The 26,531-nt window shown below is 35.4% G+C and overlaps 1 protein-coding gene and 1 long non-coding RNA gene across 5 annotated transcripts in view; one reads left to right on the top strand and one right to left on the bottom strand.

Moving 5' to 3' along the window:
* LOC144617228 (uncharacterized) overlaps positions 1–26,531 on the top strand; it is a 70,430-nt gene that overhangs the window by 29,546 nt on the left and 14,353 nt on the right. For both annotated transcript variants that reach the window (XR_013557497.1, XR_013557498.1), the window contains exon 2: positions 7,942–8,020. This is a non-coding gene — a long non-coding RNA (uncharacterized LOC144617228). The remainder of the gene's footprint in view (positions 1–7,941; positions 8,021–26,531) is intronic.
* The window catches only part of ZNF644 (zinc finger protein 644), a 104,457-nt gene continuing 95,738 nt past the window's right edge, over positions 17,813–26,531 (bottom strand). For 2 of the 3 annotated variants that reach the window (XM_078451689.2, XM_078451690.2), the window contains 2 exons: positions 20,321–20,423; positions 17,813–19,513 (listed from right to left, as the gene is read on the bottom strand). In XM_078451689.2, the coding sequence (XP_078307815.2) occupies positions 19,321–19,513; positions 20,321–20,423 (296 nt within the window). In that variant the 3' untranslated portion in view covers positions 17,813–19,320. Of the gene's footprint in view, positions 19,514–20,320; positions 20,424–22,437; positions 22,508–26,531 lie in introns of those variants that run through there. The other variant, XM_078451691.2, reaches the window with a different exon arrangement.

Genomic DNA, 26,531 nt, shown 5'->3' with positions numbered 1-26,531 from the left:
GTTACGATACTTGGTTTAGTATTCTTTCCACTATTCTCAACTTCCTTCCCCTAACAGCCACTAAACTTCAAAATGCCTTTCTCATTGTCATCCTCCTTCTCCTCCTTTCACCATCATCAATTGAACACAGTGGGAAATACTACCCTTTTTTTTTTTTTTTTTTTTTAAAGCCATGGAAACAGATCTTCTATCTCATAGTTTTCTTCTTTCTTATGGTCGGGGAAAAAGTTGTATTTATTCAGTAAAAGAAAAAGCCAACTATCAGTTGGGTGTCTCTGACAGTGTAGTATCAGAGAAACCAGTTGTGTGAAAACTGGTGGCAAAGGCACAGAAACAGAATGACTCTTGAATCAGAAGTCCTCTTCCTTCCTGAAGGAGTTTCAACATGCTTTTTTCCCAGAATACCTCCCTAAGTCCATATAAGGAAGCAAAGATTTTTTGGTTTTGTTTTCGTTTTTTTTCCTGGTTGGCTCTTTAAGCATACCCACTGGGTTTGGACTGAAACTGCTCTAAGCTGAAATCTCCTAATACTTCCTAGTGCTAGTTCTACTCTCTGATCTCCACTTTCAGAAATCAGACTCTCTAGCCTGTTCTGCCTTGTCAGACCTATCATCTTTTTCTCTACAGCTGCTGCTCAGTACCTAATCCCTCTGGAGTATTACATGGTATAAATACGATTTTGTCCTCATGCACACTATTGGCATTAACCTGAAGGACTTGCTATAAGGATTAGTATTCACGTTGAACATGCTTTTGTAAAAGGCCCTTTCCAGCAATAGAAAAGTGGCAACATCCAACACAGGTACAATTGGGGAGACAGCAATTCAGTTAAACATTTAGTATCGCAGTAAAACCTTGGGTTTTTAGACTGTAACATTATACTCTTGGTCTTCATAATCCTAGTAATATTGCTCTTCTTTAAACCATTTATATGAAAATAGTTTATTTACTAAAAGTAATTAGACCAAAGCCCTGAGGCAGATAGATGTCTAGAAAAAGAGATCATGTCACCCAAAAGCTATATATAGGACTTAAAACTCTTAAGTCAAATCTCTGCCAACTTATATGCATTTTTAGAACTGAAGAGATAAACGGTTCAGATATTATTATTAAAGGGCCAATAGAGTTTGTTCATTAAGCTTCAGCTGGTTTGGCAAGACTATTCAGTTTTATGCTTTCTGGGAAATAAAACTTCCACAGTAAAAAGTAATCACTTGGGAAATGTTTAGAACTTCATTTTGCCACGGTCGTTTGTAGGTCGATTCTTTTTTTATTCTCTTCTAGTGATTTCACATCAGCATCAGTTCCCTTCAACAGATTAGACCTTTCACTGTGAATAAAATTTTAACATTTTTGCAAATTGAATATAATTAAAACATGGTTACAGAGAGGCAGAATTATATACACTATACATACTATATATAATGGGTATGGGGACGGTTGGGATGGGCAACAACATGGCTGGGAAAAGCTTGCCTGTTCTTTAGAGTGGGAATTTTAAACTATTTCTAACATGAGGATAACTTTCAAAAAGGAACCAAAAAACCAACCAAACGAAAATCAAATAAGAAACAAATCCTCTTTGGGATGGTGGCTGACTCCACAACCTTCCTTCCAGAAAAGGAAAAGCCAATCATAGAAACCCTTTCTCCTTGCCAGCAATTGTTTAGGAAGGGGCATGTGACCTCTGCCAATGAGAAAGGCATTCTAGAGTGATTCTGATGTTTCCCTCTTCTTAAAACTGATTTTGATGATTTACTTTCTAAAATTTTCTAAGTCAGTAGTTATTTAAAAAAATATACTAAATGTTTAACTGAATTGCTCTCTCCCCAAAGACGATGTAAGAAAGAATTGACAAATTAATAATGCATCATAGGAAGTTCTTTGAGTAAGAAGTTCTCTGGGAATATTAGATTAGGGTCTAGAGAAAACAACTCCAATTGACGAATTTAAAATCATGTCATTAGGTTTTTTTCCCCTCCTCTTTGACAAATAGTGCAAAGTCCCTAATTTTTTTTTTTTTTTTTTTGGATTAAAATCTGCCACCACGTATTCCAAAGCAGCAACTGAAAAGGGGGCAATTCAGACAAAGAAATCTTGTTTATTACTAATCTGATGCAGCTCAGGTATTCTTTTTTTTTTTTCCCCCTGAACTAGAGATCAGGATCAGAAAAGTCTCTCCTTTAACTCCTTTTCCCCATCTCGTTCCTGTTTGGCATACTATGAGCATGAGCTTCTACCAAAGAGAGAGGCAGCCTTAAGCCTCTTACCGATGAATTTACAGGAGAGGCAAGAGAGAAATGCAAAGCACAAGGAAACCAAAAAAGGCTAAAGTCAAAATGTTGCAAGAGAGAGTCCTTTGCCTAAAAGTAATCACTTTGAACCTTCTGGTTACATGAAAACTCCACATTATTATATCGTGGCTTTGCAGCCAGAACTTACTACAATACTGCTCAGGAGGAATGAGGATTGGGGTAGGATACACTCATTCTTGGAAACTGGAGTGTGCTGCTAATGTGTCTGAGAACTGAGATTTAGAACATAATTTGCTTTGCTTTGGTCTAGTTGAGAGCACAGGCTCTGATGACAGACTGCCTGGATTTTAATTCCAGGATCACTATTTGTCAGCAAGTAGTTGGGAAACTAAGTTCTTCGTGCCTTTTTCTCATTGTAAAAAGTGGTTTTTTTTTTTTTTTTTTTTTTTTTTTTTTTTACCTCATTGGACTGCTATGAGAATAAAACAAGATTAATATATGTAAAATATCTGGAACAATGCCTGGCACACAGCAAGTGCGTAATAAATGTTATTTATTGTTATCATTGTTATAATATATGGCTCTGACAGGAATTTTGCTTTAAAAAGGAAAAAAGGAAATGGGTGGTAGCTGGAGCCAGCTCTCCAGCCACCACCATTTCTTTAAAAAAAAAAAAAAAAATTTTTTTTTAATGTTTATTTATTTTTGTGAGAGAGACAGAGCGCGAGCAGGGGAGGGGCAGAGAGAGAGGGAGACACAGAATCCGAAGCAGGCTCCAGGTTCTGAGTTGTCAGCACAGAGCCCGACGCAGAGATCGAACCCACGAACTGTGAGATCATGACCTGAGCTGAAGCTGGACGCTCAACTGACTGAGCCACCTAGGCGCCCCAGCCTCCACCATTTCTAATGGAGGCCAAAAGTTTTTATTTTAAACAATTTGTTTAATATGGGAGAAAAAAACGTTTAAGTGTGGAGAGCTGGTTTAGCTGGGGTTGAGACTTTTGTCAAGAGAGTACACAAAATGAGAGAGAGAGAGACAAAGGATGAGTGACTACAACAGGGTGATCCTGATGAAGGGCTGATGAATATAATTTTGATAAGGGAGTAAGGAAGAACAGGGAGTGGTGGGAGGCGGAGTCAATAAAAAATGATAAAAGATCAATGGATTGTAGGCCCTGGTGGGGTTGAAGAATCACTGAAATCAGGGAGAGTAAAATTGGAATGACCATAAATGGTAATTCAGAGAATATGAATACTAAAACCGAGAAAAAAAAGATAGGCCTATAATTATGGATACAGACAAGGTTTAGGACATGATCATCAGAGAGCCTGAAATACAGTGAAGGATAAATCTGCTAGAAAAATCTTATGATCTGGTATGCCTTCCAATGGCATAGGGGCCCTATATGACCCAGCTCTGTTTTCAGACTTTATCTCCTCCTTTGTCCCTGGCTTTTCTCCAGCCATAATGGCCTTTTTGCGGTTCTTCAGCACACCAAGCATGCTCTGCTTCAGTCTTTGCACTTGTTCCCTCAGCCCATTACACTTTCCCTAAGATAATTATATAACTAGCTCCCTCACCTTCTTGGGCAATTTTTTCTAATGTCATTTTCTCATGGACACTGAAATCTTCAAGATTTAGAACATGGGTAGTGTTGCAAAGACAGACGAGGAGCTAAAAACCTTCAAGGCTGTGGCATCCTGGGGAACTGTCAGTTAACTGCAACAAGGATGCGGAGTGAAATGTTGGACAGTCTGAGCTTCAAAGCAGAGGAGAGAGGGAGGAATCCAGAAGTAGCAATGAAGAACAAATGAGATCAGACCTTTCTTTTCTCTGAAAAGTTAAATAAAAATGTATGTAATTTATTAAAGATACTGGTAGATCTTACATAAAGTGAGCCTTAACTGAATCTATTTACTGCTAACTGCACAAACTGCATTTGGCATGTGTTTTTAAGGCAATTCAGAGGATCATCAAGAAAATGGGTCATGAGAATAAAATAACATTTACTGCTGTGCCGGTATTACTATTTAGAACCCTTTGATTTTAGCTGCAATTATGTGAGGAATTGACTTCCTTTTAAAAACTGTGAGGGCCCAAAACCACATAGCGGACTGCATACCCTTGTGGAGTTCCTGATCATCAGTTCAAAGAGCCACGTTAGCGTTAGTCTTAAGGACATTTGCCTCCTGAAATATAGCAGAAAATACAGCAGTAGCAGATGTCTAACAGAGAAAACGGACTTTTACAGTTATATATAAGAGAACATAAGTTTCTTCCATCTTTTTAGTGAATGGCCTTAAGTCCTTATTATATTGCCCTTCTGGGTGAGAAGAGGTCTCATGAGCTATGATCTATAATATTTAGACCTCTCAAAGGGCTTGAATATACTATATAAAAGGAGAGCAGGTATCTCAGGAAACCACATTCGCATAATATTTTTCACCTTTGGTAAGTAACATTTTGGTTCTGAAATGGCACCAAAATACACATTTCAAATCAGCAGCTTCATCACTTTGAGGAAAGAGAAATGAGCAACAATAAATGTCACCTTCTAAAAACAAATAAAAAATTAAAAGCAGAATATAAAATTTAAATCATAGGGTAAAAAATTTACTCATTTTAATCATATACTGCGGCCCCTGGCTGGCTCCGTCAGTAACGCATATGACTCTTGATCTCGGGGTTGTGGGTCCATGCCTCACATTGGGTGTACAGATTACTTAAAAAAAAAAAAAATCCATGTTTCAGATTAATTTCTAAAAAAAATAAAATACTTTCATTTCTTATCTATTCCTAATGCATCTCCATAAAATATATATCTAGTGACAGCAGTGAGTAGAAAGCATTGTTCTGATATTCTAAAAGGACTGATTTATAAGTTATATTCAGAAAAAAAATTTGAGGATTTGGGGCAGCTAAAAAGAACACTGTTTTGAACATAACTACAACATCCTATAACATGATTTCAGAAGGGCTTAAGGAAATAACATACCACTCCAATTACATGAACTTTTCTCCTATTAATCAAAAAAGGACTTTCATGTAAATATGTCTTATAGACTGTGCAACATACTGAAGTTCCCAGTGACTAAGAAATCATTGGAGAAGTGATTTGGGTTACATATTCACAATAATATATGGATTAGTTTCTGAAGTTTTGATCAAGATGTCGATTGAACATATATTTCAGGATCCTCCAGTTTTTAGGAAAATGATAAAAAGAAAAAATGTAAACGTCTTTAATAGTGTTGGGAAAGAAGAGAGTATATTTTGATTAATCAGAAATTATGAGTAATCCCCAAAAACACAGATGATAAATGGAATCTGACTGAAAGGGGAAACCTTAACCCAAACTATGCATGGGAAGATAGATGGCTACTAATGGTGGAAAGGGCCAAGAGTTAAGGTGTTTTCAGTTTAGCCAGGGCAGAGGCATGGTACTGTTCTACAATACCAAAAAAGAAACTAAGTCTACACATCTAGAAGCCTTGATGTTGGTTGTACTCTTTCCCTGTGATAACCAGAAATAGGCTGAATTCATAGAACACTGCAGAAGGCTAACAAGGAATTTGAAATTTAAGATGAACAAGCAAGAATCACCAAATATTTGAGGGAAACTAACACCGTGAAAGAAAGGCATCAAGCTCAACAAATAAAAACTAATCCCTGACAAAACAATTAATAGAGCAAAAAGAAGACTTAAACCAAAATACCAACCCCTGAAACAACTCATCAGGTAGGCTGATTAGCAGAATGAACATAGTTTTAGAGTCAGTTAGTGTATTGGAAGAGTGAACTGAAAATACAGAAGACAAAAGAGATAAAAAGTGTAAAAGGAAAAAAATAAGACACATGGAAGACAGATTTAGGAGTTCTAAGTTCCACAAGGATACAGCAAAAAGAATTAAAACAAATAAGCAAAGAAATAATAAAAATAAAAATAAATGTCCCAGGACAGAAAATTGACATAAATCCTCAAATGAGAGGGTCCATAAAGTGCTACGCAGGATGAATCAAAAATAAAGACATATCTTGGTAAATAAGTATAAAAGGATAAATACTAAAATTTCCAAATAGAGGGGGAAAAAAAGATTGAAACAGGGATTAGATCAGACTGGGACCAGACTACCCATGATACTGGATGTAAGAAGGCAATGGAATAGTATTTTCAAAAGTCTATGAAAACTGTAGAGCAGAGCAACGAAACCAAGAGTTGGTTTTTTGAAAAAATAAACAAAATTGACAAGCCTCTAGCCAGGCTTCTCAAAAAGTCTATGAAAATTCTATCCCTAATCAAACTGGAAATAAATATATCTTCGGATATGTAGACTTGGAGAACTTACCACCTGTAAGCCCTTTCTGAAAAGAGTTCCTTGAGGATATATTCCAGCAAAAGATAAATAATTCCAAGAGGAAGACATGCATATATAAAACCACAGGTGACAAAAAAACCAATACATATTCAAGGGTTAAAATTAAAAGTACTGATTAAAAAAGGATACTAAGGTAGAACTGGTAAATCCATGGAGGTAAAATGCAGATTGGAGGTTGACCAGCATTACAGATGGGGGCACTGGGGAGCAAGCAACTGTTTACTGTGTACAGGGTTTCCTTTTGGGGTAATGAAAATATTTTGGAACTAAGGAGAGATGATTGTTACACAACACCGTGAATACACTAAATTGTTTACTTCAAAATAGTTGTTTTTAGAGGCACCTGGGTGGCTGAGTCGGTTAAGTATCTGACTTGATTTTGGCTCAGGTCATGATCTCACAGTTCGTGGGTTTGGGCCCTGCATGGGGCTCTGTGCTGACGGTGCAGAGCCTGCTTGGGATTTTCTCTCTTTCTCTTTCCCTCTGCCTCTCTTCCACTTGTGCTCCCTCTCTCACTCTCTCAAAAATAAACATTAAAAAAATAAAACAAAATCGTTAATTTTACCTCAATTAAAAATTTTTCATGAAAAAAGTAACAAGTCTACTTTGGAAGTGAAACAATTACATATAAGTGTTTTACTTTGGTACACCGTGCTTTATGTATTCTTCACACAGACTATAAAAAGATGTGTACTGAAGAATAGAGATTTAATATAATTAATCAAATTTAATAAATATGGAAGCCAAATTTCAGGGGATCGAAAAAAATAGGCTGCTGAATGGGAAATAAAACATGCCAAGGTTCTTGTGGTATTGGAGGGAAGAGACGCAGATACTGATGATAGTAGATGCTAATTAAAAATTAAGTTAATAATTGTTACAAGTTTTCAGGGTGAGGAAATTATGGGAATAGGTGTGATTTTTTAAAAGTTATGCATGTATGTATGTATGTATGTATGTGTTTATTGGGGGGGGGCTGGGGAGCAGAGAGAGTAGGAGAGAATCCCAAGCAGACTCCTTGTCAGCACAGAGCCTCATGTGGGGCTGGAACCCACGAACTGTGAGATCATGATCTGAGCTGAAACCAAGACTTGGACGCTTAACCAACTGAGCCACCTAGGTGCCCCAAGGAACAGGTGTGACTTTAACAAATTCCTTTCCTCTACTTTCAATACGACTAAGCTTTTAGCTTTTTATAAGCCAAATGACTGCTGAGACTTAGAGGTAACTGGTGTAAACATAAGTGAGGCATGGGGCTCTCTTAGGGTCCTGAGAGAAAAGGGAACTGATATGGAACTTTCTTTTCCAGGTGGTGAAGCTCAGGGGTGAGGACGAGAGGGTGGTGGATCCTAGAAGGAACTTGACAATCAGAGATATCTGGCCCCAATGTAAGCATATTACATCTTTTTTAAGCCCCAAAGGAACGAAATGGGTAGACTGAATCCTCCCTGCCCTACACACTGAGAGATTACAGAGGCCTGAGAGATATCAGGGATGTCCTTCAGGTACCTCAGCAAGGGACTGTCACTTCACTTTTCACTACTTGGAAGACTATTAACATGTAGGATATCCCGATATCTCAACAAACAGATCTGAATCCAACGAGCTGAAAAAGAAAAATAACTCCTTTAAGGCATTTCAGCAACTAGAGAGGAAATCAGCAAAATAATTAAATACATACTCAGTAAAACAGAAATACTAGAGAAGATGAAAACATGAATGAAAATAAATCATATCATTTGAGATTCAACTGCAGTGCACACACACACATTTCTGAAAGCTTAGTAACATTTTTGAAACAAAATTTTATTTTATTATTGAAATAAAGTTTTCAATGAATTGAAGAGGAGGTTGGTCACTGTAAGTGCAAGAAATATTTCAAAGTACAAAGCAAACACATAAATGGAAATCATGAGGGAGAAGATTTGAAAAATAGGTCAAGGAAATACAAAATGCAGATAACAGGAATTCTGAAAGGAGGGAAAAAAAATGGAAAAGATAAAACTATTCAACAGAGAATAGTAAAAAATTTTTACCTGAGTTATAGAAAGCCTGAATTCTGCTATGTTCCAGGTCGTACCAATGAGAAAAGCACAAATTTGGGTATACTTGGCAAGTTCCTGAACTCTAAGGATAAAGAGACAATCTTATAAACAGAAAGATCAAGTTACTTAAAAGGAAAAAACTCAGACTGGCAATGAAATAGCTGGTCTATGCACCCTGAGACAAATAGCACCTACCACCCTGAAAGGAGAGGACTGTCTTCGAGGATCCTTTGCTCAGTAAACTTATTATTCACCTTTCAGAGCAAAAGTAAAAAAACAAACTAGAAAAGAGACCTCAAGATGGAATAAGAGAAACAGAAACACTGGTTAGCCATGTGAAATTAAATATAAATGGATGAGGATAGAGTCCTCAGTGTTGTGAAAATAGAGAATTTTCTGAAACAGAAGAGAAAGGTAGTAAAATCACTCTAAAGATCTTACAGTAAAGAAAGCTAAGTACAGTTTATTCTAAAGAGGGACAGGGAATTTTCCTCTGCCAGTTACCAGAACCTAGCCTTAAAAAAGACACCCTCCCCCCTGCCCCCCGCCCTCCGACAAAAAGTTAAACAGAACAGAGATTCCAGATGCAGATCGCAGAATACCTGAAATTTGATATATGACAAAAGTAGTGTTCAGTTCTGTTGGACAAAGTATAGAATAATAAATTGGTGTTGGTATAACTGGCTATCCACTCTGGAAGAAGAGAGACACAGACTCCTACACTATAACATAAGCAAAAACAAATTTCAAGTGGATTAAAGATTTAATTAAATTGAAGTCTTAGTCCATTCCACAAAAAAATACCGCAGACTGGGTAGCTTATAAACTAACATTTATTGTTCATGGGTCTGGAGGCTAGAAGTCCAAGATCAGGATGCCAACCAACATGGTCAGATTGGAGTGGGGGGCCCTCTCACACGTCACAGATATTTCAAGCTGTGGAAGGGGCTAGAGATCTTTTTGCAAAAGCACTAATCCTGTTCACGAAGGCTCCATCCTCATGACCTAATCAGCCCCAAAGGTCTCACCTACTCATACTATCGCCATCGGACGTTAGGATTTCAAAGTAAGAATTTGGTGGCAGGGGAGAGGTGGGGTACACAAAAAGAGACCATAGCAAAGACTTAATTTGAAAAAAATATATATGCCAAGAAAATCTAGAAAACTACCTGTATTAAAGGAAAGTGAGATTTTTCTTTGTCCTATATGACCTCAATACAAATATATATGTATAAAAAAATGAACAAAGTGGGGCGCCTGGGTAGCTTGGGCAGGTAAGCCTCCTCCTCTTGATTTTGGTTCAGGTCATCTCACAGTGGTGAGAATGAGCCCCAAGTTGGGCTTTGAGCTGGCAGCACAGAACATGTTTGGGATTCTCTCTCTTCCTCTCTCTCTGCCCCTTCTGGGCTTATGTGTGTTCTCTTTCTCTCAAAATAAATAAGTAAACTTAAATCAACAAAGAAAACTCAATTCAATAAAAGATAGGAAAGGAAAAGAAACATCAAGAAAGCACAATACATAGAAAGCGTAAGATAATATGGCAAGAATAAGTATAAATATATACATAAGCACAAAAATATGAACGGTTATATTCACCTATTCATCTCAAACTAGGTGTATTAGATAAGAAAATCCAGCTATATATCATTGACAAGAGGAAAATCTAAAATAAAATGACATTAGAAAGGAGGGGGAAAATGCCTATCAGGTAAATAACAGAAATTAAAAATAGGGCTTTTTTCGTGCTTTTATTGAATCCAAGTAGATTCAGTAGTCATCGTGAACCTTCATATACTTAAGAACAATGACTGGAAACACAGAAAGCAAAAACTGAGGGTGAAGAGAAACAGGCACTGTGGCAACCATACTGGGATGCTAACATATCTTTCAGAGAATATGAAAGGTGAAGTACATATGAGTAAGATATAACTTAAATAGCATCATTTAAATCCTGAATATATATTTATATATGTAATTTATGTACATAGCATGTTTAATATATGATTTATATCACAAATATATCTATAAAATTCTGTACCCCAAAACTCGGATTACACATTGTTTTTTCACACTTGAGACATTGCCAACAAGTAACCATGTATCTCAGGCCACACAAAATTTCAACAAATTCCCAAAAGGTAGAAATTGGCTAAAAAGGAAATCAAAGTTGAAATGTAAGGTAATAAACAAACAACGATAGCTCTATATATCTAAATCCATGGGAAATGGTCAAATCTGATATAAATGTAAAAACGTGTAGTCTTACATGTAGTTATTAGAAAATCAAAAGGCTGAAAATAAGCCTTAAGTTGTGGAAGGTAGAAAAATAGAGTTGATGAAAAAAATACCAAGTGCAAGTTCCTGAAAAGACTAACAAAAACATAAAACCTTCAGTAAGTTTAAGGAAAAAAGCTAATACAAGCTTGAAGTAAACATTAGTAATGTGATGAAACAATAACTTGAAGGGAATAGTATGTACAAATTTTTCCAAAATTTTAGAAAATCTAGGAGAAACACGTACTCTTGTAAGAGAATAAACTAAAATTGGTTGAGAGGGGGAAAAAAATCTAACAACCTACGATTATAAAATAAATAGTGAAAGTAGTCAAAAGATGTGTCTCTCCAAGGCAACAGGCTCCTGAGTTTATGGATATGAGGACTACCAAATCTTTAAGAAAGCAAAATTGTCCATCCATGTTATGAAAACTCTTTCAGAGCATAGGTAAATTTAAACTTCTCAAATCATTTTATGAGGTTAACATAATTTGGATACCAAATCCAGAGAGATATAGAAGAAAAGTCCATGATCACTAATAGGCATACATGAAAAAATTCTTTAATGAAATAAAAGCAAATTAGGTTCATAGTATGAAGAATCCATCAAGACTAAGGAAAAATTTAAGGATGGTTCAATGTTTAAAAGTCTATTAATGTTTTTTATTAACATCAACAGATTAAATGAGAAAAAGCACATTCAAATCTCAACAGAGGCTGGAGAAATGTGCTAATATTGAGAGTCTATTTTTTATTTAAAAGAAAATAAAGGGGCACCTGAGTGGCTCAGTTGGTAAAGCGTCCAACTTCGGCTCAGGTCATGATTTCACAGTTCATGAATTCGAGCCCAACGTGGAACTCTGTGCTGACAGCTCAGAGCCTGGAGCTTGCTTTGGATTCTGTGTCTCCCTCTTTCTCTGCCCCTCCCCCGCTCATGCTCTCTCTCTCAAAAAAAAAAAAACGTTGAAAAAAAATTTTTAAAGAAAATGAAAAACCCTTATCCAATAAGAAACAAACTCTTTTTAATTCAATAAACTGTGTCTACAAGTAACTCCCAGCAAATTATATTTAATGATGAAACAAAAGTTTCCATTATATGATCAGGAGCAGGAGAGGAATGCAAGCTATCACCATTAATATTCAATACTGTACTGGAGATTCTTGATAATATAAGAACACAAGAAAAAGACTAGGAATAAGTATTGGAAGGCAAGAGACAAATATCACAATTTGCAGAGGATATGACTGGCTACATAAATTTCAAAAAATTAACCAAAAAAAGTATTAAAATAAGAGAGTTCAGCAATGTGACAGGATATAAATGACTGCTACGCAGAGAATCCGTAATTTCCCTTTATATCAGTAACGTTCAACTAAAAATTTTGGGAAAAATCTGTTCACAACAGCAACAAAACTAAAATACAGAGAAATAAATTTTAAATATGCAATTCTTCATAAAGAAAACTGTAAGACTTTCCTGTAAGACATGAAGATAAATGGAAAAACATACCATATCCCTAAAAGAGAAGACTCATATTTCCCATTTTCCACAATTTATAAATTCAGTGCAGTTCTAAAAGCAAGATCTGAGTTCAAAGAGATTTTGACAAAGTAATCCTAAAATATATCAGGAAGAGCAAAACACAAGAATACCATATGATTTCTCTCCTATGTGGAATTTAAGAAACAAAACAAATGAGGAAAGGGAAAAATAGAGAGAGGCAAACCAAGAAACAGACTTTTAACTATAGAGAACAAACTGATGGTTACCAGAGAGAAGGTGGGGGGCGGGAGAGGATGGGTTAAGTAGGTGGTGGGGATTAAGGAAGCACTCTGAGTGCTATATGGAAGTGTTGAATCACTCTACTGTACATCTGAACCTAATATTACACTGTATGTTAACTAACTAGAATTTAAATAAAAACTAAAAAAAAAAGAATAACCACAATTTATTTTTAAGAAGAAAAACAAGGGGAACATATCCCATAAGGTATTTAAATAAGCTCTAAAATAATAGCTTATTCACTTAATCATTCAGTGAATATTGACTAGATGCATACTATATAACAGAACTCTTATAGGAAAATAGAACTGAAAAACATATAAAATCCCCTCTCTCGAAAACTTACGTAAGGACTTTGGATTCTGATAATGGTGGACTACATAATCTCAATAATTTCTCTCACTGTGGTCAACTAAAAAGGTTGGGTTAATAAAAACAAAAACATCATATAAGCAGCAAAGAGATAACAAGATAGTAAAGAATTATCTGGTGAAACTCTTAAGAGAAGACAAGAAACCTTATGGGGTCGCCCTGTAATAAAACCTTTTACTTTTGCAGAGGACACAGCATATCTGGAAGAAATAGCTATGAAACTAAGTTGCAATTTCAATGGTCGCAGGGAACTTGTACAAAAAAAATTACATTCACAGGGTAAAATATGAACTAGGGGTGTATGAACCTTCCCATGATGTAGCTTTTATAGCCTGATTTGGGTCATCTGGTAGACCAGGAAAATATAAATCTTGAATTTGGAATTACAGTGTTCTAAACTGGTAGAACCCCTACTCATCTGGCAGAAGTAAATACTATGATACTATGATACCCTACTCTCTGGCAGAGAAAGATACTATGATACTATCCTAGGCTTCAAAATAGTTCTATTAACAGCTTCCAAATATAATATCTAGCATATTGTTAGACATCTAGGCATGTAAGAAAACAAGGTACCATGAACAAGATGCAGGGAAAACATCAGTAAGCTCAGACACGTAATTATTTGGAATTATCAGAAGAATATATAAATAACTATACAGACCATATTCAAAGAAATAACAGCCACATAGGCTACTAGAAACAATAAAAAGTATATCCAAAAAAAGAACCAATGTAAATTCTAGATCTGAAAAATATTACAACCAAAATTAAGACTTCAGTAAATGGGATTTAGTATACTGTAGCTTAGAAAATTAGTAAACTGGAAGATGGGTCAAAAGAAATTATTTGAAATGTAGCAAACACCAACAGAGAAAACTGAGAAGAAATGTTAAAAAACCTAGAGGACACAGTGAGAAGGATTTAAAATACATTTGGTTGGGAGTTACAAAGGAAAGAGAGAATGAGGCAGAAGCAACAGCTGGGAGACAACAGCTAGGAAATTTCCAAAAGCCCATCAGAGATCCCAAACTTGACAATAATAAAAAAGAAATTCCCATCTAGAAATATGATAGTAAAACTTTAGAAAACTAGAGATAAAATTAAATATGTTAAAAAGGAGCCAGAACTACAGAACAGCTTATTTTAAAAGGAGCAACAGCTTAAACTTGCAAGAATAATGAGATGAAACGGTGGCTTGGGACCCCTAAATAGCTTCAGGATGGGTACTGGTCACCAGAAAACCCAAAGCATGATTAAAGGATTGGAACTTTCAGCACCCCTTCTGACCCCGACCCCACCCTGGTCCCACCAACTCCTCCAGGGATGGGGAAAAGAGCTGGAGATTGAGCTAATCATCAGCATCCAATGATTAAAACAACCATACCTATGTAAATGAAACTTCTATAATAACTTCTAAGCAATGGAGTTCAAAAAGCCTCCAGGTTGGTGAACACATCAAGATGTTGGGAGGCTGGTGCACTCAGAGAGGACATGGAAGTTCCATGCCACCCTCTTCCATGCATACCTTGCCCTATGCATCCCTTTCCATTTGTCTGTTTCTGAGTTACGTCCTTTAAAATGAACTGGCAGGGGCGCCTGGGTGGCGCAGTCGGTTAAGCGTCCGACTTCAGCCGGGTCACGATCTCGCGGTCCGTGAGTTCGAGCCCCGCGTCAGGCTCTGGGCTGATGGCTCGGAGCCTGGAGCCTGTTTCCGATTCTGTGTCTCCCTCTCTCTCTGCCCCTCCCCCGTTCATGCTCTGTCTCTCTCTGTCCCAAAAATAAATTAAAAAACGTTGAAAAAAAAAAAATTTAAAATGAACTGGCAAAGTCAAGTATTTTCCTGAGTTCTATAAGGCTCTTGTAGCAAATCACTGAACTTGAACAGGGTGTTGCAGGAACCCCAATTTATAGCCAGATTGTGAGAAGTACAAGTGAGCTGATACTTGTGACTGGCATCTGAAGTGTGGGTGTTGTGGGACTGAGCCTAAGGAGTCTGATGCTAACTCTAGGTAGTTAATGTTAGAATTGCATCAAATTCTTGGATACCCAGTTGATGTCTCAAGAATCAGAGAACTGGTTGTTGGTACTAGAAAATGCTCCAGATCTAATATTCAAAGGTTAGTCTACACAATGCACCACTCAAATTTAAAATTGAGAAAACATGGGGTGCCTGTGTGGTTCACTCAGTTAAGGGTCTGACTTGATTTAGGCTCAGGTCATGATTTCACTTTTGGGCCCACGTGGGGCTCTGTGCTGACAGCAGGAGTCTGCTCGGGATTCTATCTCTCGCAAAATAAGTAAATAAATAAGTAAATAAACATTTGAAAAAATTTGGAAAACAGTATACGTTATATAATACACACAATCACAAGCTCACTGAAACAGCAAGAGAAAGAAATATAACAAGCTGTAAAAGTAAATGTCTTTGAGTGATTATACCAAGGTTATTTCCCCTTTTTACTGTTGCATTTTCATAATATTTCTAAAATGAGCATATATTACACTTTCTTAGGGAAAAAAAAAATCAAAGCTATTGTTTAGACTAATATGTTTTAACTGTATAGTTCCTGAGAGGTTATATGTATGTCCATAAGAAAAGTCTATCTATTAAATCACTACTGATGGGGCATCTGGGCGGCTTAGTTGGTTGAGTGTCTGACTTTGGCTCAGGTCATGATCTCGCAGTTTATGAGTTCGAGCCCCACACTGGGCTCGCTGCTGTCAGCGCAGAGCCGGCTTCAGATCCTCTGTCCCTCTCTCTCTGCCCCTCCCCCACTTGTACTCTCAAAAATAAATAACACATTTAATAAATAAGTAAATTATTACTGAAAAACTATCATCTCCTTAACCCATAATTAAATATGTGAAATCCAAAATAGAGATATTAGCTACACCATGGTTCTAATATATTCTAAAGAAGCATAGTAGAAAGTACTACTTTTAGAGAAGTTAACTTTTTTGTCTTGATGCTGTTAAATAAATAAACACTTTTAACCAGATTTTTAAAAAAAGAAAGTAAAGCTCTAATACTAAAGAAGCTCAAATATTTTAGGTAACAACAACAACAAAAAGAGTTAAAAGAAAATAGGCAATACTCAATATTGAATCAGGCTATATTGTGATACCATAATTTGAGACAATATGAATTTTTTTTCTAGTAGAAGCCAAATGAAAATTATGTCTTAATTTCCTAGTTGTCAAATAATGGATAAACTTGGCTTCCTAAAGAATTTTTCAAATTTTGAAACCCAAATATCTTTACCATGAAAAATATTTTTTGTTTAATTTACTTTTTAGGAATCCCTATAGTTTACTGTTTTTAATTTGAATTACTCTACTTAGATTGAATTCTATGTACATTAAGAAAAAGAAATATTTATTTTAAATATAGCTTAACATAAAAATTATAATCCAGGTTTGCTTATAAAATTTGTGGTCAAACTACTTGTATTCTTACATCTTGACAGTTTGCTTAATAAGATAAAATCAGAGAACTATAAAAATGAGAGCTGAAAGGGACTCAACTCTAGTGATGCTAGTCTTCCCTTGAGGAATCCTCATTTTTTTTAATTTGTGAATTCTGCAGGCTATGTAATATGTCTTCCAATTTAAAAAATATATTCATTTATAACTATCAATGAAACATGCTCAGTAAGAGTTGTCTCTCAGTAAGAGACAACTGGTATACACAGACTTGGTATATTTTGAGTCAGAAGTAAAGGAATCTGAAATTTTAGCTAGCCTCATCTTTACAGAGAAATACACAGTTTCTATCAGGGATTTCAAAAAACAAAAATAACTTGAAAGTACTTTCCCTCAAGCAGTGTGGAGGTTCCTCAGAAAATTAAAAATAGACCTACCCTATGACCCAGCAATAGCACTGCTAGGAATTTATCCAAGGGATACAGGAGTACTGATGCATAGGGGCACCTGTACCCCAATGTTTATAGCGGCACTCTCAACAATAGCCAAATTATGGAAAGAGCCTAAATGTCCATCAACTGATGAATGGATAAAGAAATTGTGGTTTATATACACAATGGAATACTACGTGGCAATGAGAAAAAATGAAATATGGCCTTTTGTAGCAACATGGATGGAACTGGAGAGTGTGATGCTAAGTGAAATAAGCCATACAGAGAAAGACAGATACCATATGGTTTCACTCTTATGTGGATCCTGAGAAACATAACAGAAACCCATGGGGGAGGGGAAGGAAAAAAGAAAAAAAAAAAAAAAAAAAAAAAAAGAGGTTAGAGTGGGAGAGAGCCAAAGCATAAGAGACTGTTAAAAACTGAGAACAAACTGAGGGTTGATGGGGGGTGGGAGGGAGGGCAGGGTGGGAGGGAGGGGAGGGTGGGTGATGGGTATTGAGGAGGGCACCTTTTGGGATGAGCACTGGGTGTTGTATGGAAACCAATTTGACAGTAAATTTCATATATTAAAAAATAAAAAAAAAATAAAAAAAAATAAAAAAAATAAAAAAAAAAAAAAAGAAAGTACTTTCCCTCTATCTAGTACCCCAGAGATAAGGAGACCCTTGGTTGAAAATGTTCCACCTAATCCCACTTCCTAATTTCACATATAAGGTATGTGAATAAAGTAGCCTGCTCAGTATAAACAATTTAAACAACATAAAACACAACCACAAGTGGACTATTTCCACCAGTGATAAAAATAAGAAATGCTTCACAATATAGACATTATAATTTTCTTTAAGTCTTTTTTTATTTAGAGATTTTTCTGGTAAGGAGATATACCATAGGAAAGCAATTCACTGGCAGTGAGGTATGTATATACTCTACCAAAATACTCCTTATTTTAACTGTTTTTAACTTTATTTACATAGGAAGAAAATTATCAATGCATATCCTTGTTTCAACTATAGTATTAGCCATACTACATGAAATAAAATGAAATGGTGCTTGCATACAAAAACTGTTATTTGTAAAGGAATCTGATTGCAGGTTAAAAGAACTATTTTGTTTTTGGAAAGAGTTTAAAAGAATCACAATTTATCATGACCAAGACATCTGCACCATATTTTCCATTCCTCACAGCACATTTATTTCAGTAATTCCGTTATGTCGGTTCTTAGCATGAGCATAGTGTTACACGATTTTCGTACATATAGTCACATCCAAAACAAGTTCTAAAATTTAAATTGTAAACATTCTCATCATATGTAGAAATATTTCAATTGGTGTATTAAGTTTTGCTAACTGATCAAATTTGGAATATAAATGAGAAAGCCTATTCTAAATTGTGTAGTGAGCATTGTTCATTAATTACATTTCTACAATGTTAAATAAAGTAAGAGGCAAACCTGTCCTGTAAGCATGTCAAAATTTAAGTAAAACATTAAAAAGAAACAAATCTGTTAACAAAAGGGATGTCTTGCAATAAAGAACATTAGATTTTTTAAATCTATTATGATACAAAAATGTAAAGGGTAAATAGCATCTTTGTTGACAAAGTAGGAGGTAGCATGGATGCACCACTTTATTGTCTGAGAAATGCAACTGGAGTAAAGAATATTTCCTTACCACAAATAATTTCCAGGACTATGTACATATTTCTTTTAGAAATACTTGTTTAAACAAATCTCCCTCCACTTTTTAGTATAAAAAAAACCGTTCCATGTGATTTTAAAAAAACACTTACACATCTAGATAGAATAGTACTCTGCCCTATTTGAGTGAACAGTCTCAAACTATGAAGTACATGATATTTAATGCCCTAAGTTGAGTAAATTTAGTTTAGCGGTTCCTGGTATTATACAAAACACTAAATACATACAAACAAAATATAATATCTTATTTTTCAATGCAAGTCTTGTGGGGAATAAACAGAACTTTGATTCTGGTAACACTGCAGAAAATGTAATTTTCCAGTAAGTCTGTCTTTAAGTTATTCATGTGCAACAGTTTATTAATGACTGCTTACATGTACTGATCTTTCATCGAGTGAACACCATTAACTGACAAAACTTAGTAAACCTTAAAAACACAGCTTCCGTCCTATATAAAATATATAGACTACTTACTGTTTGAAGTACTCAGTTTGCTCTGATGTCACTGTAATTCACTTTTCCCCATATTCCTGCTTTAGTATTTATAAACGGATAATTTAACGTGGCTTTAAAAAAAAAAGACAAAGAATTTCAAATGTACATCCAATTTAAATTTGCTATTTAAAAGGTTTCCTTGTTCTATGAAGCTGCTTCTGCCATTAGTAGAGAAAATGAAGTTTCTGTAATGGAGGCAGGCTTTTTAAGTAGTGACGTGACTTCCACCATGCCAGCTCCAGTCCGTGGAAGATTAGCGTTTACAATGTGTCGTTGTAAGTGCTTAATCCAGTCTTCCTGAACAGACAATGGTCCACGAAAGACTAGGCCACAAAACCTATAGAAGAAGTTGATAACAGTTCTCTTAACATGACCAATTCCCTTTATTTAAAACCAAGTCACATAAAATCCATACACATAAGAGGTAGAGTTTACCATAGCCTGGAGATGCTACCATATACGGGAGCACTTGACAACAGTTTTTAAATACATACAAAGTCAAAATGATTTAATACAATATAAAACTGCCAATTCATAGGTTTAACAGCTATATTACCTCTAGTAATATTTGTAGAGGTGGGAACATTACTATTAAATTAAATTAACTAAAAGGTCTTAATGCCTATACATCTCAATACATTTAAAACAACTATAATTCCAAAATGTACCACTGTTTTCAAAAGACCCTTCCCCAATTCAGAACTCCTTAAACTGCATGAGGATGAGTATAGAAGGAGGTGGGAATGAGTTTGTATAGCTATACTTAGTTAGAAGTATGAGTGGAGAGAAAACGCATTCCCAAGAAGCAGAAACTCAAGACAATTAAGGAAAAAAAAAAAAAAATCAAACCAAATCAAATTAAACCCAACAAAGCAAATAAATACCACAACAAAAAAAAGCTACTTTCATAAATCAACAGTATCAGAGACTCTGAGATAAATATAAAAAATTTATTCATCAGTTGTTGAAATATAGCGTATTATGAGAAATACAGTGTATTTAAGCCTGTCTCCAAAAGTTCATTTAGAACTTGATTGTTGAGAATGCACCTTCTGCCACAAATTAAAAATCCCAAATAAGTCAGCTAATATGTCTCAAAGCAAGTCTGAAGAAACCGAGCAGACTTGGCAAAATAGGCATATACCTGCATCGGAGAATGTAAACCTCGTCAGCACCATGAGGTAACGTTAGCATTTTCTTCTTACTTCCAGATCTTGACCTTGATTTCTTTTGCTTACAATCTAAGGCTAAAAAAGGGAAGAGAAAGATTTAACGTTTCTTATATATTCCAAAACATAAATACATACTTCTAGAGAGGTCAAGACCATCTACATCAAGTTAGAAAAAGTCTACATTCTTTTGTGTACCCTGAAGCATGCACTAACTTGCAGTGGGGTCTTTAATTACAGTGATATTACCTGCATACATTCTTCTTGTACTACTTTTTCAAATAATGCTTTATCATACCAAACTAGAACTGAGAAAATGTAACTAAACTTAAAATTACTGAATTGGTCAATTATTACAATAGTAATCTTTCCTCTTATGGCCATAAGTCCATTATTTTAATATCTCATTAATCTTCCTTATTTTCAGGAAAATTATAATCTTTTACTTAAGATCATGATATTAAATTTCCATTTGATTACTATTCCATTAAGTAGGTCTCACATGCTTTGAAAACCTAGTAAAAGATCATCACCAACAAATAAAAAGCTCAATGAGAAATCAATTTTAGGGCAAATACACTTTGAATTCTATTAATAGCAAATAGCTCTTAAAATTATATGCTGGACCTATACATGAAAGGGCAAAAAAAGCTCAACTCTCAACTTTTAACTCAACCTGTATTGTATGTACAATAATACATGTTTAATTTTACTAAGAAATATAAATCCAGATTATCTCACAAAAGTTTACAAATGGACCAGAAATGTAATGCTAACTATTCTTCACATTTTTTTCAATTTACATTATCTCCTATCTATATTTTTAAAACGTGACTAAAATGGGAAAAAAGATTTTTATATTAAAGTCGATCAAAATTGTAGTGCTGTCTTAAAAATTTTTTCAATTACTTAACTTCTCCTTCAATCACTTATTCTATAAAATCTAACTTAATAAGGAAAAAAAAGGTATTTTTTATAGGGGGAATAGACAGAACGTAACATTTTATTGGTCTTTGAATACAACTACACCATTCCTTTGGACAAAGGGATGACAGTATTCCAGGGTGCTGCTGGTCAATTAGCAGGAAGAGAAGGTAAGAGTTATCTCTAGGGATCCAAGGGGAAGGGAAACAAATGTAACAGAAGAGTTACACAAATGGCTTTTCTTCTGTCAACCTGCCATGTGAAATCCCCTGGAAAAATTCTAGGTAAGAAAGAATAGGAACTGGCTATCCAATGACTCTGTGAAATGAGTTGTTCAAAGTCCAGATTCCAAAAGAACAGATGCTACTATTACAAAACCAGTAAACACAGTTCCTTACAGTCAAGTAGCAATGCTAACAGAAATGTCATATAGAAAATTAAAATCCATGAGAAGCCTAGACAAATCTCATTCAAGCCACTGGTTTCTGCTTCTTGTCACCTGCCTTTTAAAAAGTAAAATCCTGCTTGGGCCCAGAGTCTTCCTTTGCTTATGCTCAGAAGAAGAATCTAGTAAGTAAAGAACTGTAGGAAATCAAGTTAAGTATTAAAGAATGGCTAATTCAAAGCTAAACAACCAAAATCTGGAATAGAAAAATCTCATTAGTTTTCTCAGTCAAGAGCCTGGCACATAGTAGAAACTCAACAAATACTCAAAGGAAAACCCAATAATTGAACCTTTGACATTTAGACAGCATATGAATGGAAATATGTTCTACTATGCCATACAGATAGCATCCTGTAGCACACCTCGGCATCATTTGTTTAAATGAATATGTTGCTAGCAGTCATATTCTTCATTGATCAGTCTAGCTTATATGTTGAAACTAAGTTCTTCACAACCAGCAGAAAGAGTGAGGTATCAAGTGCTTTGCAAGTAGCACCTTTTCCCCCCTAGTTGCATTGGTGAACAATCTGAATTTAAATGGACTTTAAAGCAATTCATACACTAGACAGAAGTAAAGAGTTTAGGGAACTCAAAGGGCTAAGTGTTACTAGATGTCAGCTTTTCTTTCCCTATCTATAAGGTAAACCACACACAATCCCTGTCTTTGTTATGTGCAACAGAGTAAGCATTTGGTTTATCATGAGATTATAGGTAGAATCTTACTTTGATGAGCTTGCTGGTTGTCAAAATTGCCACACTGTATTCAAATTCCTTTTAAAATGTAAATAAATTACTGTAGGATACAAACAGAATGCATTATAACAATCCTTTAAAAATTTGTTCACAGAATGCTAACGTTAAGGGTGTAAAGCAAATTGAGGGATAAGGGCAGAGGGTGATAGGCAAGTATGCAATACAATGTTTTATTATATATTTAGATGCTGTGGTTCTTTAAAAATGGAACTGGACATGTTTGCTTTGAGGTGTAGAAAGAATTTTGACTTTAATACAGGAAAAAGAATTTTTCTGACTTTTGATGTTATACGGACTCTAGAAACTGAGGTTCAGGCTATTTTATGAATGATCAGATCTAAATTTTAAATGAAAATGCCATAGTTTTTATAGTAATTAATACTTAAAGGAATTATGACTTCAGAAAGGACAACTCTCCCAGCATATGACAGAATCTCCATTACCCAGTGTTCCAAGTAAGTTCAGAGAACACATGCACTGAGCATCCCTTGGAAAACTTGTCCATAAAGTAAGTATATTAAAAAACCTAGGGCCTTTGGTAATTATACCTAAATACCTTGGTGTCTTAATATCTCCATGATCACTTTTACATAATTCTTGTTTTTAAAAAAATTTATATTTGAGAGGGAGACAGCACGAGTGGGAGAGGGGCAGAGAGAGAGGGAGACACAGAATCCAAAGCAGGCTCTGAGTTGTCAGCACAGAGCTGGATGCAAGGCTTGAACTCACAAACCATGAGATCATGACCTGAGCCAAAATCAGACGCTTAACCGAATGAGCCACCCAGGTGCCCCTCCATGATCACTTTTAAATTTCTTATCCCTTGAAATGTCACTTATTTATCTTAGATGATAAAACATGAATACATTTTACAGGAATAGTTTTTTCTAATACCAACATCCAAACTTCACACCTGCATTACAGCCCAAACATTTTAGAAAAATCTGCAAAAAAAAAAAAAAAAAATGAGTATTTAACATATTAATATGCACACAAAAGGGACACCCATATGGTATTCTCTACATGAAAAAGATGATTTACACAAAATGTTCCACTAAATGAAATAGATGATGTACAAATATATCTATTACACAAATGTTCTCATTCAACAGTTTTTATTATATCTAGAGGGAAAAGCAGTTTTATTCTGGACTGTACCAGGAGTCACTAGAACATTAGAACACAACACTAACACATTCAGTTTTAGTATAATGGGGCTTATCAATATTTGTGATAAATAGTCAAAAGTTTAACAAAGTTATTTACATTAATAATCTGCCAAATACATAAATTTACACAAAGTTTTTCTTTGTAATAGGATTTAAAATTTTTTTAATGTTTATTTATTATTGAGAGACAGAGAGAGACAGAGTATGAGCATGGGAGGGGCAGAGAGAGGGGAGACACAGAATCTGAAGCAGGCTCCAGGCTCTGAACTGTCTGCACAGAGCCCGACATGGGGCTCGAACCCACAAACCATGAGATTATAACCTGAGCCAAAGTCAGACGCTCAACCGACTGAGCCACCCAGGCGCCCCTGTAATAGGATTTTATGTGTGCACTTATTTGTTAGTGTCAAAAAATAAAAACACAAACACTTTTATCTCTTCCAAAGTAGTTTAAATCTAACATTGTTTCTGTACTTGAAATGTATTTACACAAAATACTACATTGGTTTTAGAAATTCTTAATTTTCTTCTCTTGAGTATAACTGCATCTTCAGAAAGGAACAAATTCAGTCATTCAAACCTTCCTAAGGTTCCTATTCAGGGTGGTAAAGAATGTTTAAGTGATTGATTTTAACCAGAAAACTGTTAAAAACACCTTTGCAGTTATCTGATTTATAAAGGATCTAATTTGCTACTGGGAGTATTTAACTTACTTGTAAAGAGAGTGAATTATACTGTAAGGCCATATACAAAGTTTTAGAATATACCTTTCAGTATATAACAGAACAGCTGTTTGATCAAATAGGAATGAAAGAGAAATACAATAGACTTATGAGCCCTCAAAAAGAACACCAAACTGCTATGCTACAAAATATAACAACAACAGCAACAATAGCAACAACAGCAACAACAACAACAACAACAACAGTGTGTCTAAAGCACTAAACCAGATCAGTGAGAAACAAATTAATAAATAACACAAGAGATACAAATTCAAGTTTGTTTTTTTTGAGCATTATTTAGTTTTATACCCAGAAGAAAAAGAATTTACTTTAGGCTCTAACATTATTAAGTAAGTACTTTTGCCCTTTCCACCTTACTGCCCATTAAATACAATTGTTTCAATGAATTTCATGTTCTTTTTAGTTCACTACACAAATGATCTCAAAAAATGAGGATTTATTTCTTAGAAACATCCAAAGTTCAGTGTGGTAAAGGAGCACATTATAACTAAGCTAAATTAACATTCACCTCCAAAATATTTTCATTTGCAATCATCCTCCCCCGCCCGTTTATTTAAAAGTCCCATTTCATCAGTTTTGCTCCTAACTGGTTGTTGGTATCTCCGGGGTAAAGTGAAACTTAATGTAATGGCCAGGCTATACCTATCCAAAATAAGAGGTATGGTATAGCCCTAGTAGAGGGAAGAAAAATTTCTTCTCCATCTAGTTGGTCTGTATAAGATGGGTAGGCAATAGCAGCTATGAGCTCATTCAGGAAGACAGGAGGGATAAAAAAAGACATAAATAGGTTAAATCATCATTCTACCACCATTAACACACTGGTAGTGGAGGAGATAGGTAATGGCAGTGGAGAGGTGGGAGGAGAATGCATATGCCTGTCCCAAGGGATACACAAGTGTGAGCTGATAAACTCAATGTTAGTTGCTGTCATTAATCTTTCACAGTTCTTAAGTCCCAAGCACATAACAGACTGTGCAAAGAACATTTTCTTTCCCTCAGTCCCAACTGAAAAAGGAACATGGCATTTTTGGGGGGAAGAATCGGGGAAGAAACCTGTTACCTTGGATAAAGTAGGGATGGGGGATAGAGAGAGCCAAATTCTTCTTTCTTCAGTGTACACTCTTATCTTTGCATAAAGTACCTACAAAACAGCCTTCATGGGTATATGACTTGAGCAGACACAAAGCAACCCACACTCAGTTTAACGCTCTTGTCGTACACAGTCTTAAAATTCTTAATTTTTTTTTTTTTTTTTAGCGTTTTTATTTATTTTTGAGACAGAGAGAGACAAAGCATGAATGGGGGAGGGTCAGAGAGAGGGAGACACAGAATCCGAAACAGGCTCCAGGCTCTGAGCTGTCAGCACAAAGCCCGACGCGGGGCTCGAACTCACAGACCGCGAGATCATGACCTGGGCCGAAGTCGGCCGCCCAACCGACTGAGCCACCCAGGCGCCCCTTAAAATTCTTAATTTTTTAACACAAGGCGCTACATCTGCATTTTGCACGGGACCCTACAAATTGTGTAACTAGTTCTGGGTCCTGAGTATCTACCACTCTAAATGAGAAAGGCAGCCCTCAGCTCCACTTCTTAATCTCTTGGCTCATAAAAAAAAAAAAAAAAAAAATAGCTATTAAGAGAAGAATTGTTAAATCTTACTCTCTACAACCCATTAAAATGGAAAAGGACTTCCCTACTCCCAATACCAATTTTTTTGTTTTTAGGTATACTGCCATCATCAAACCAACCATTATTCCCAAGATACATATAAAGCAGTTTAAGTGGTTTATTTTTATGAAAAGCAATGTTCCCCTTCTAATCAGAATTAAGCATATAGATAAGATATACAATTAGCAACCTCTGAAGTGTATTTTCACCATTATTTTCTCCTGACATTTTCCCTCCAAAATTGGATATTTTTTCAGTACTTTAAGTTACTTTCACCAATTTTTAGAGTTTCCATTCTCAATGACTAAAAACAGTAACTAACATAGAATCACAGAACAATCATAGCAAAGTTAATCAGATCCTGCATGATTTAACATTTTGCCTAGAAGAGGATGGAATGCAAAAATACTTGAAAAGCAGATTTCCTTTGCTTTAAGTATGAGGTTTATTGCTTAAAGTATTAGTCTAGAAAAGGCAGGTACCT

This window comes from Panthera onca, chromosome C1, assembly GCF_046562875.1.
Source record: "Panthera onca isolate mPanOnc1 chromosome C1, mPanOnc1 haplotype 2, whole genome shotgun sequence".
Classification (NCBI taxonomy): domain Eukaryota; kingdom Metazoa; phylum Chordata; class Mammalia; order Carnivora; family Felidae; genus Panthera; species Panthera onca.
The sequence above is the reverse complement of the archived record's forward strand: the minus strand, read 5'-3'. Positions and strand labels throughout refer to the sequence as shown.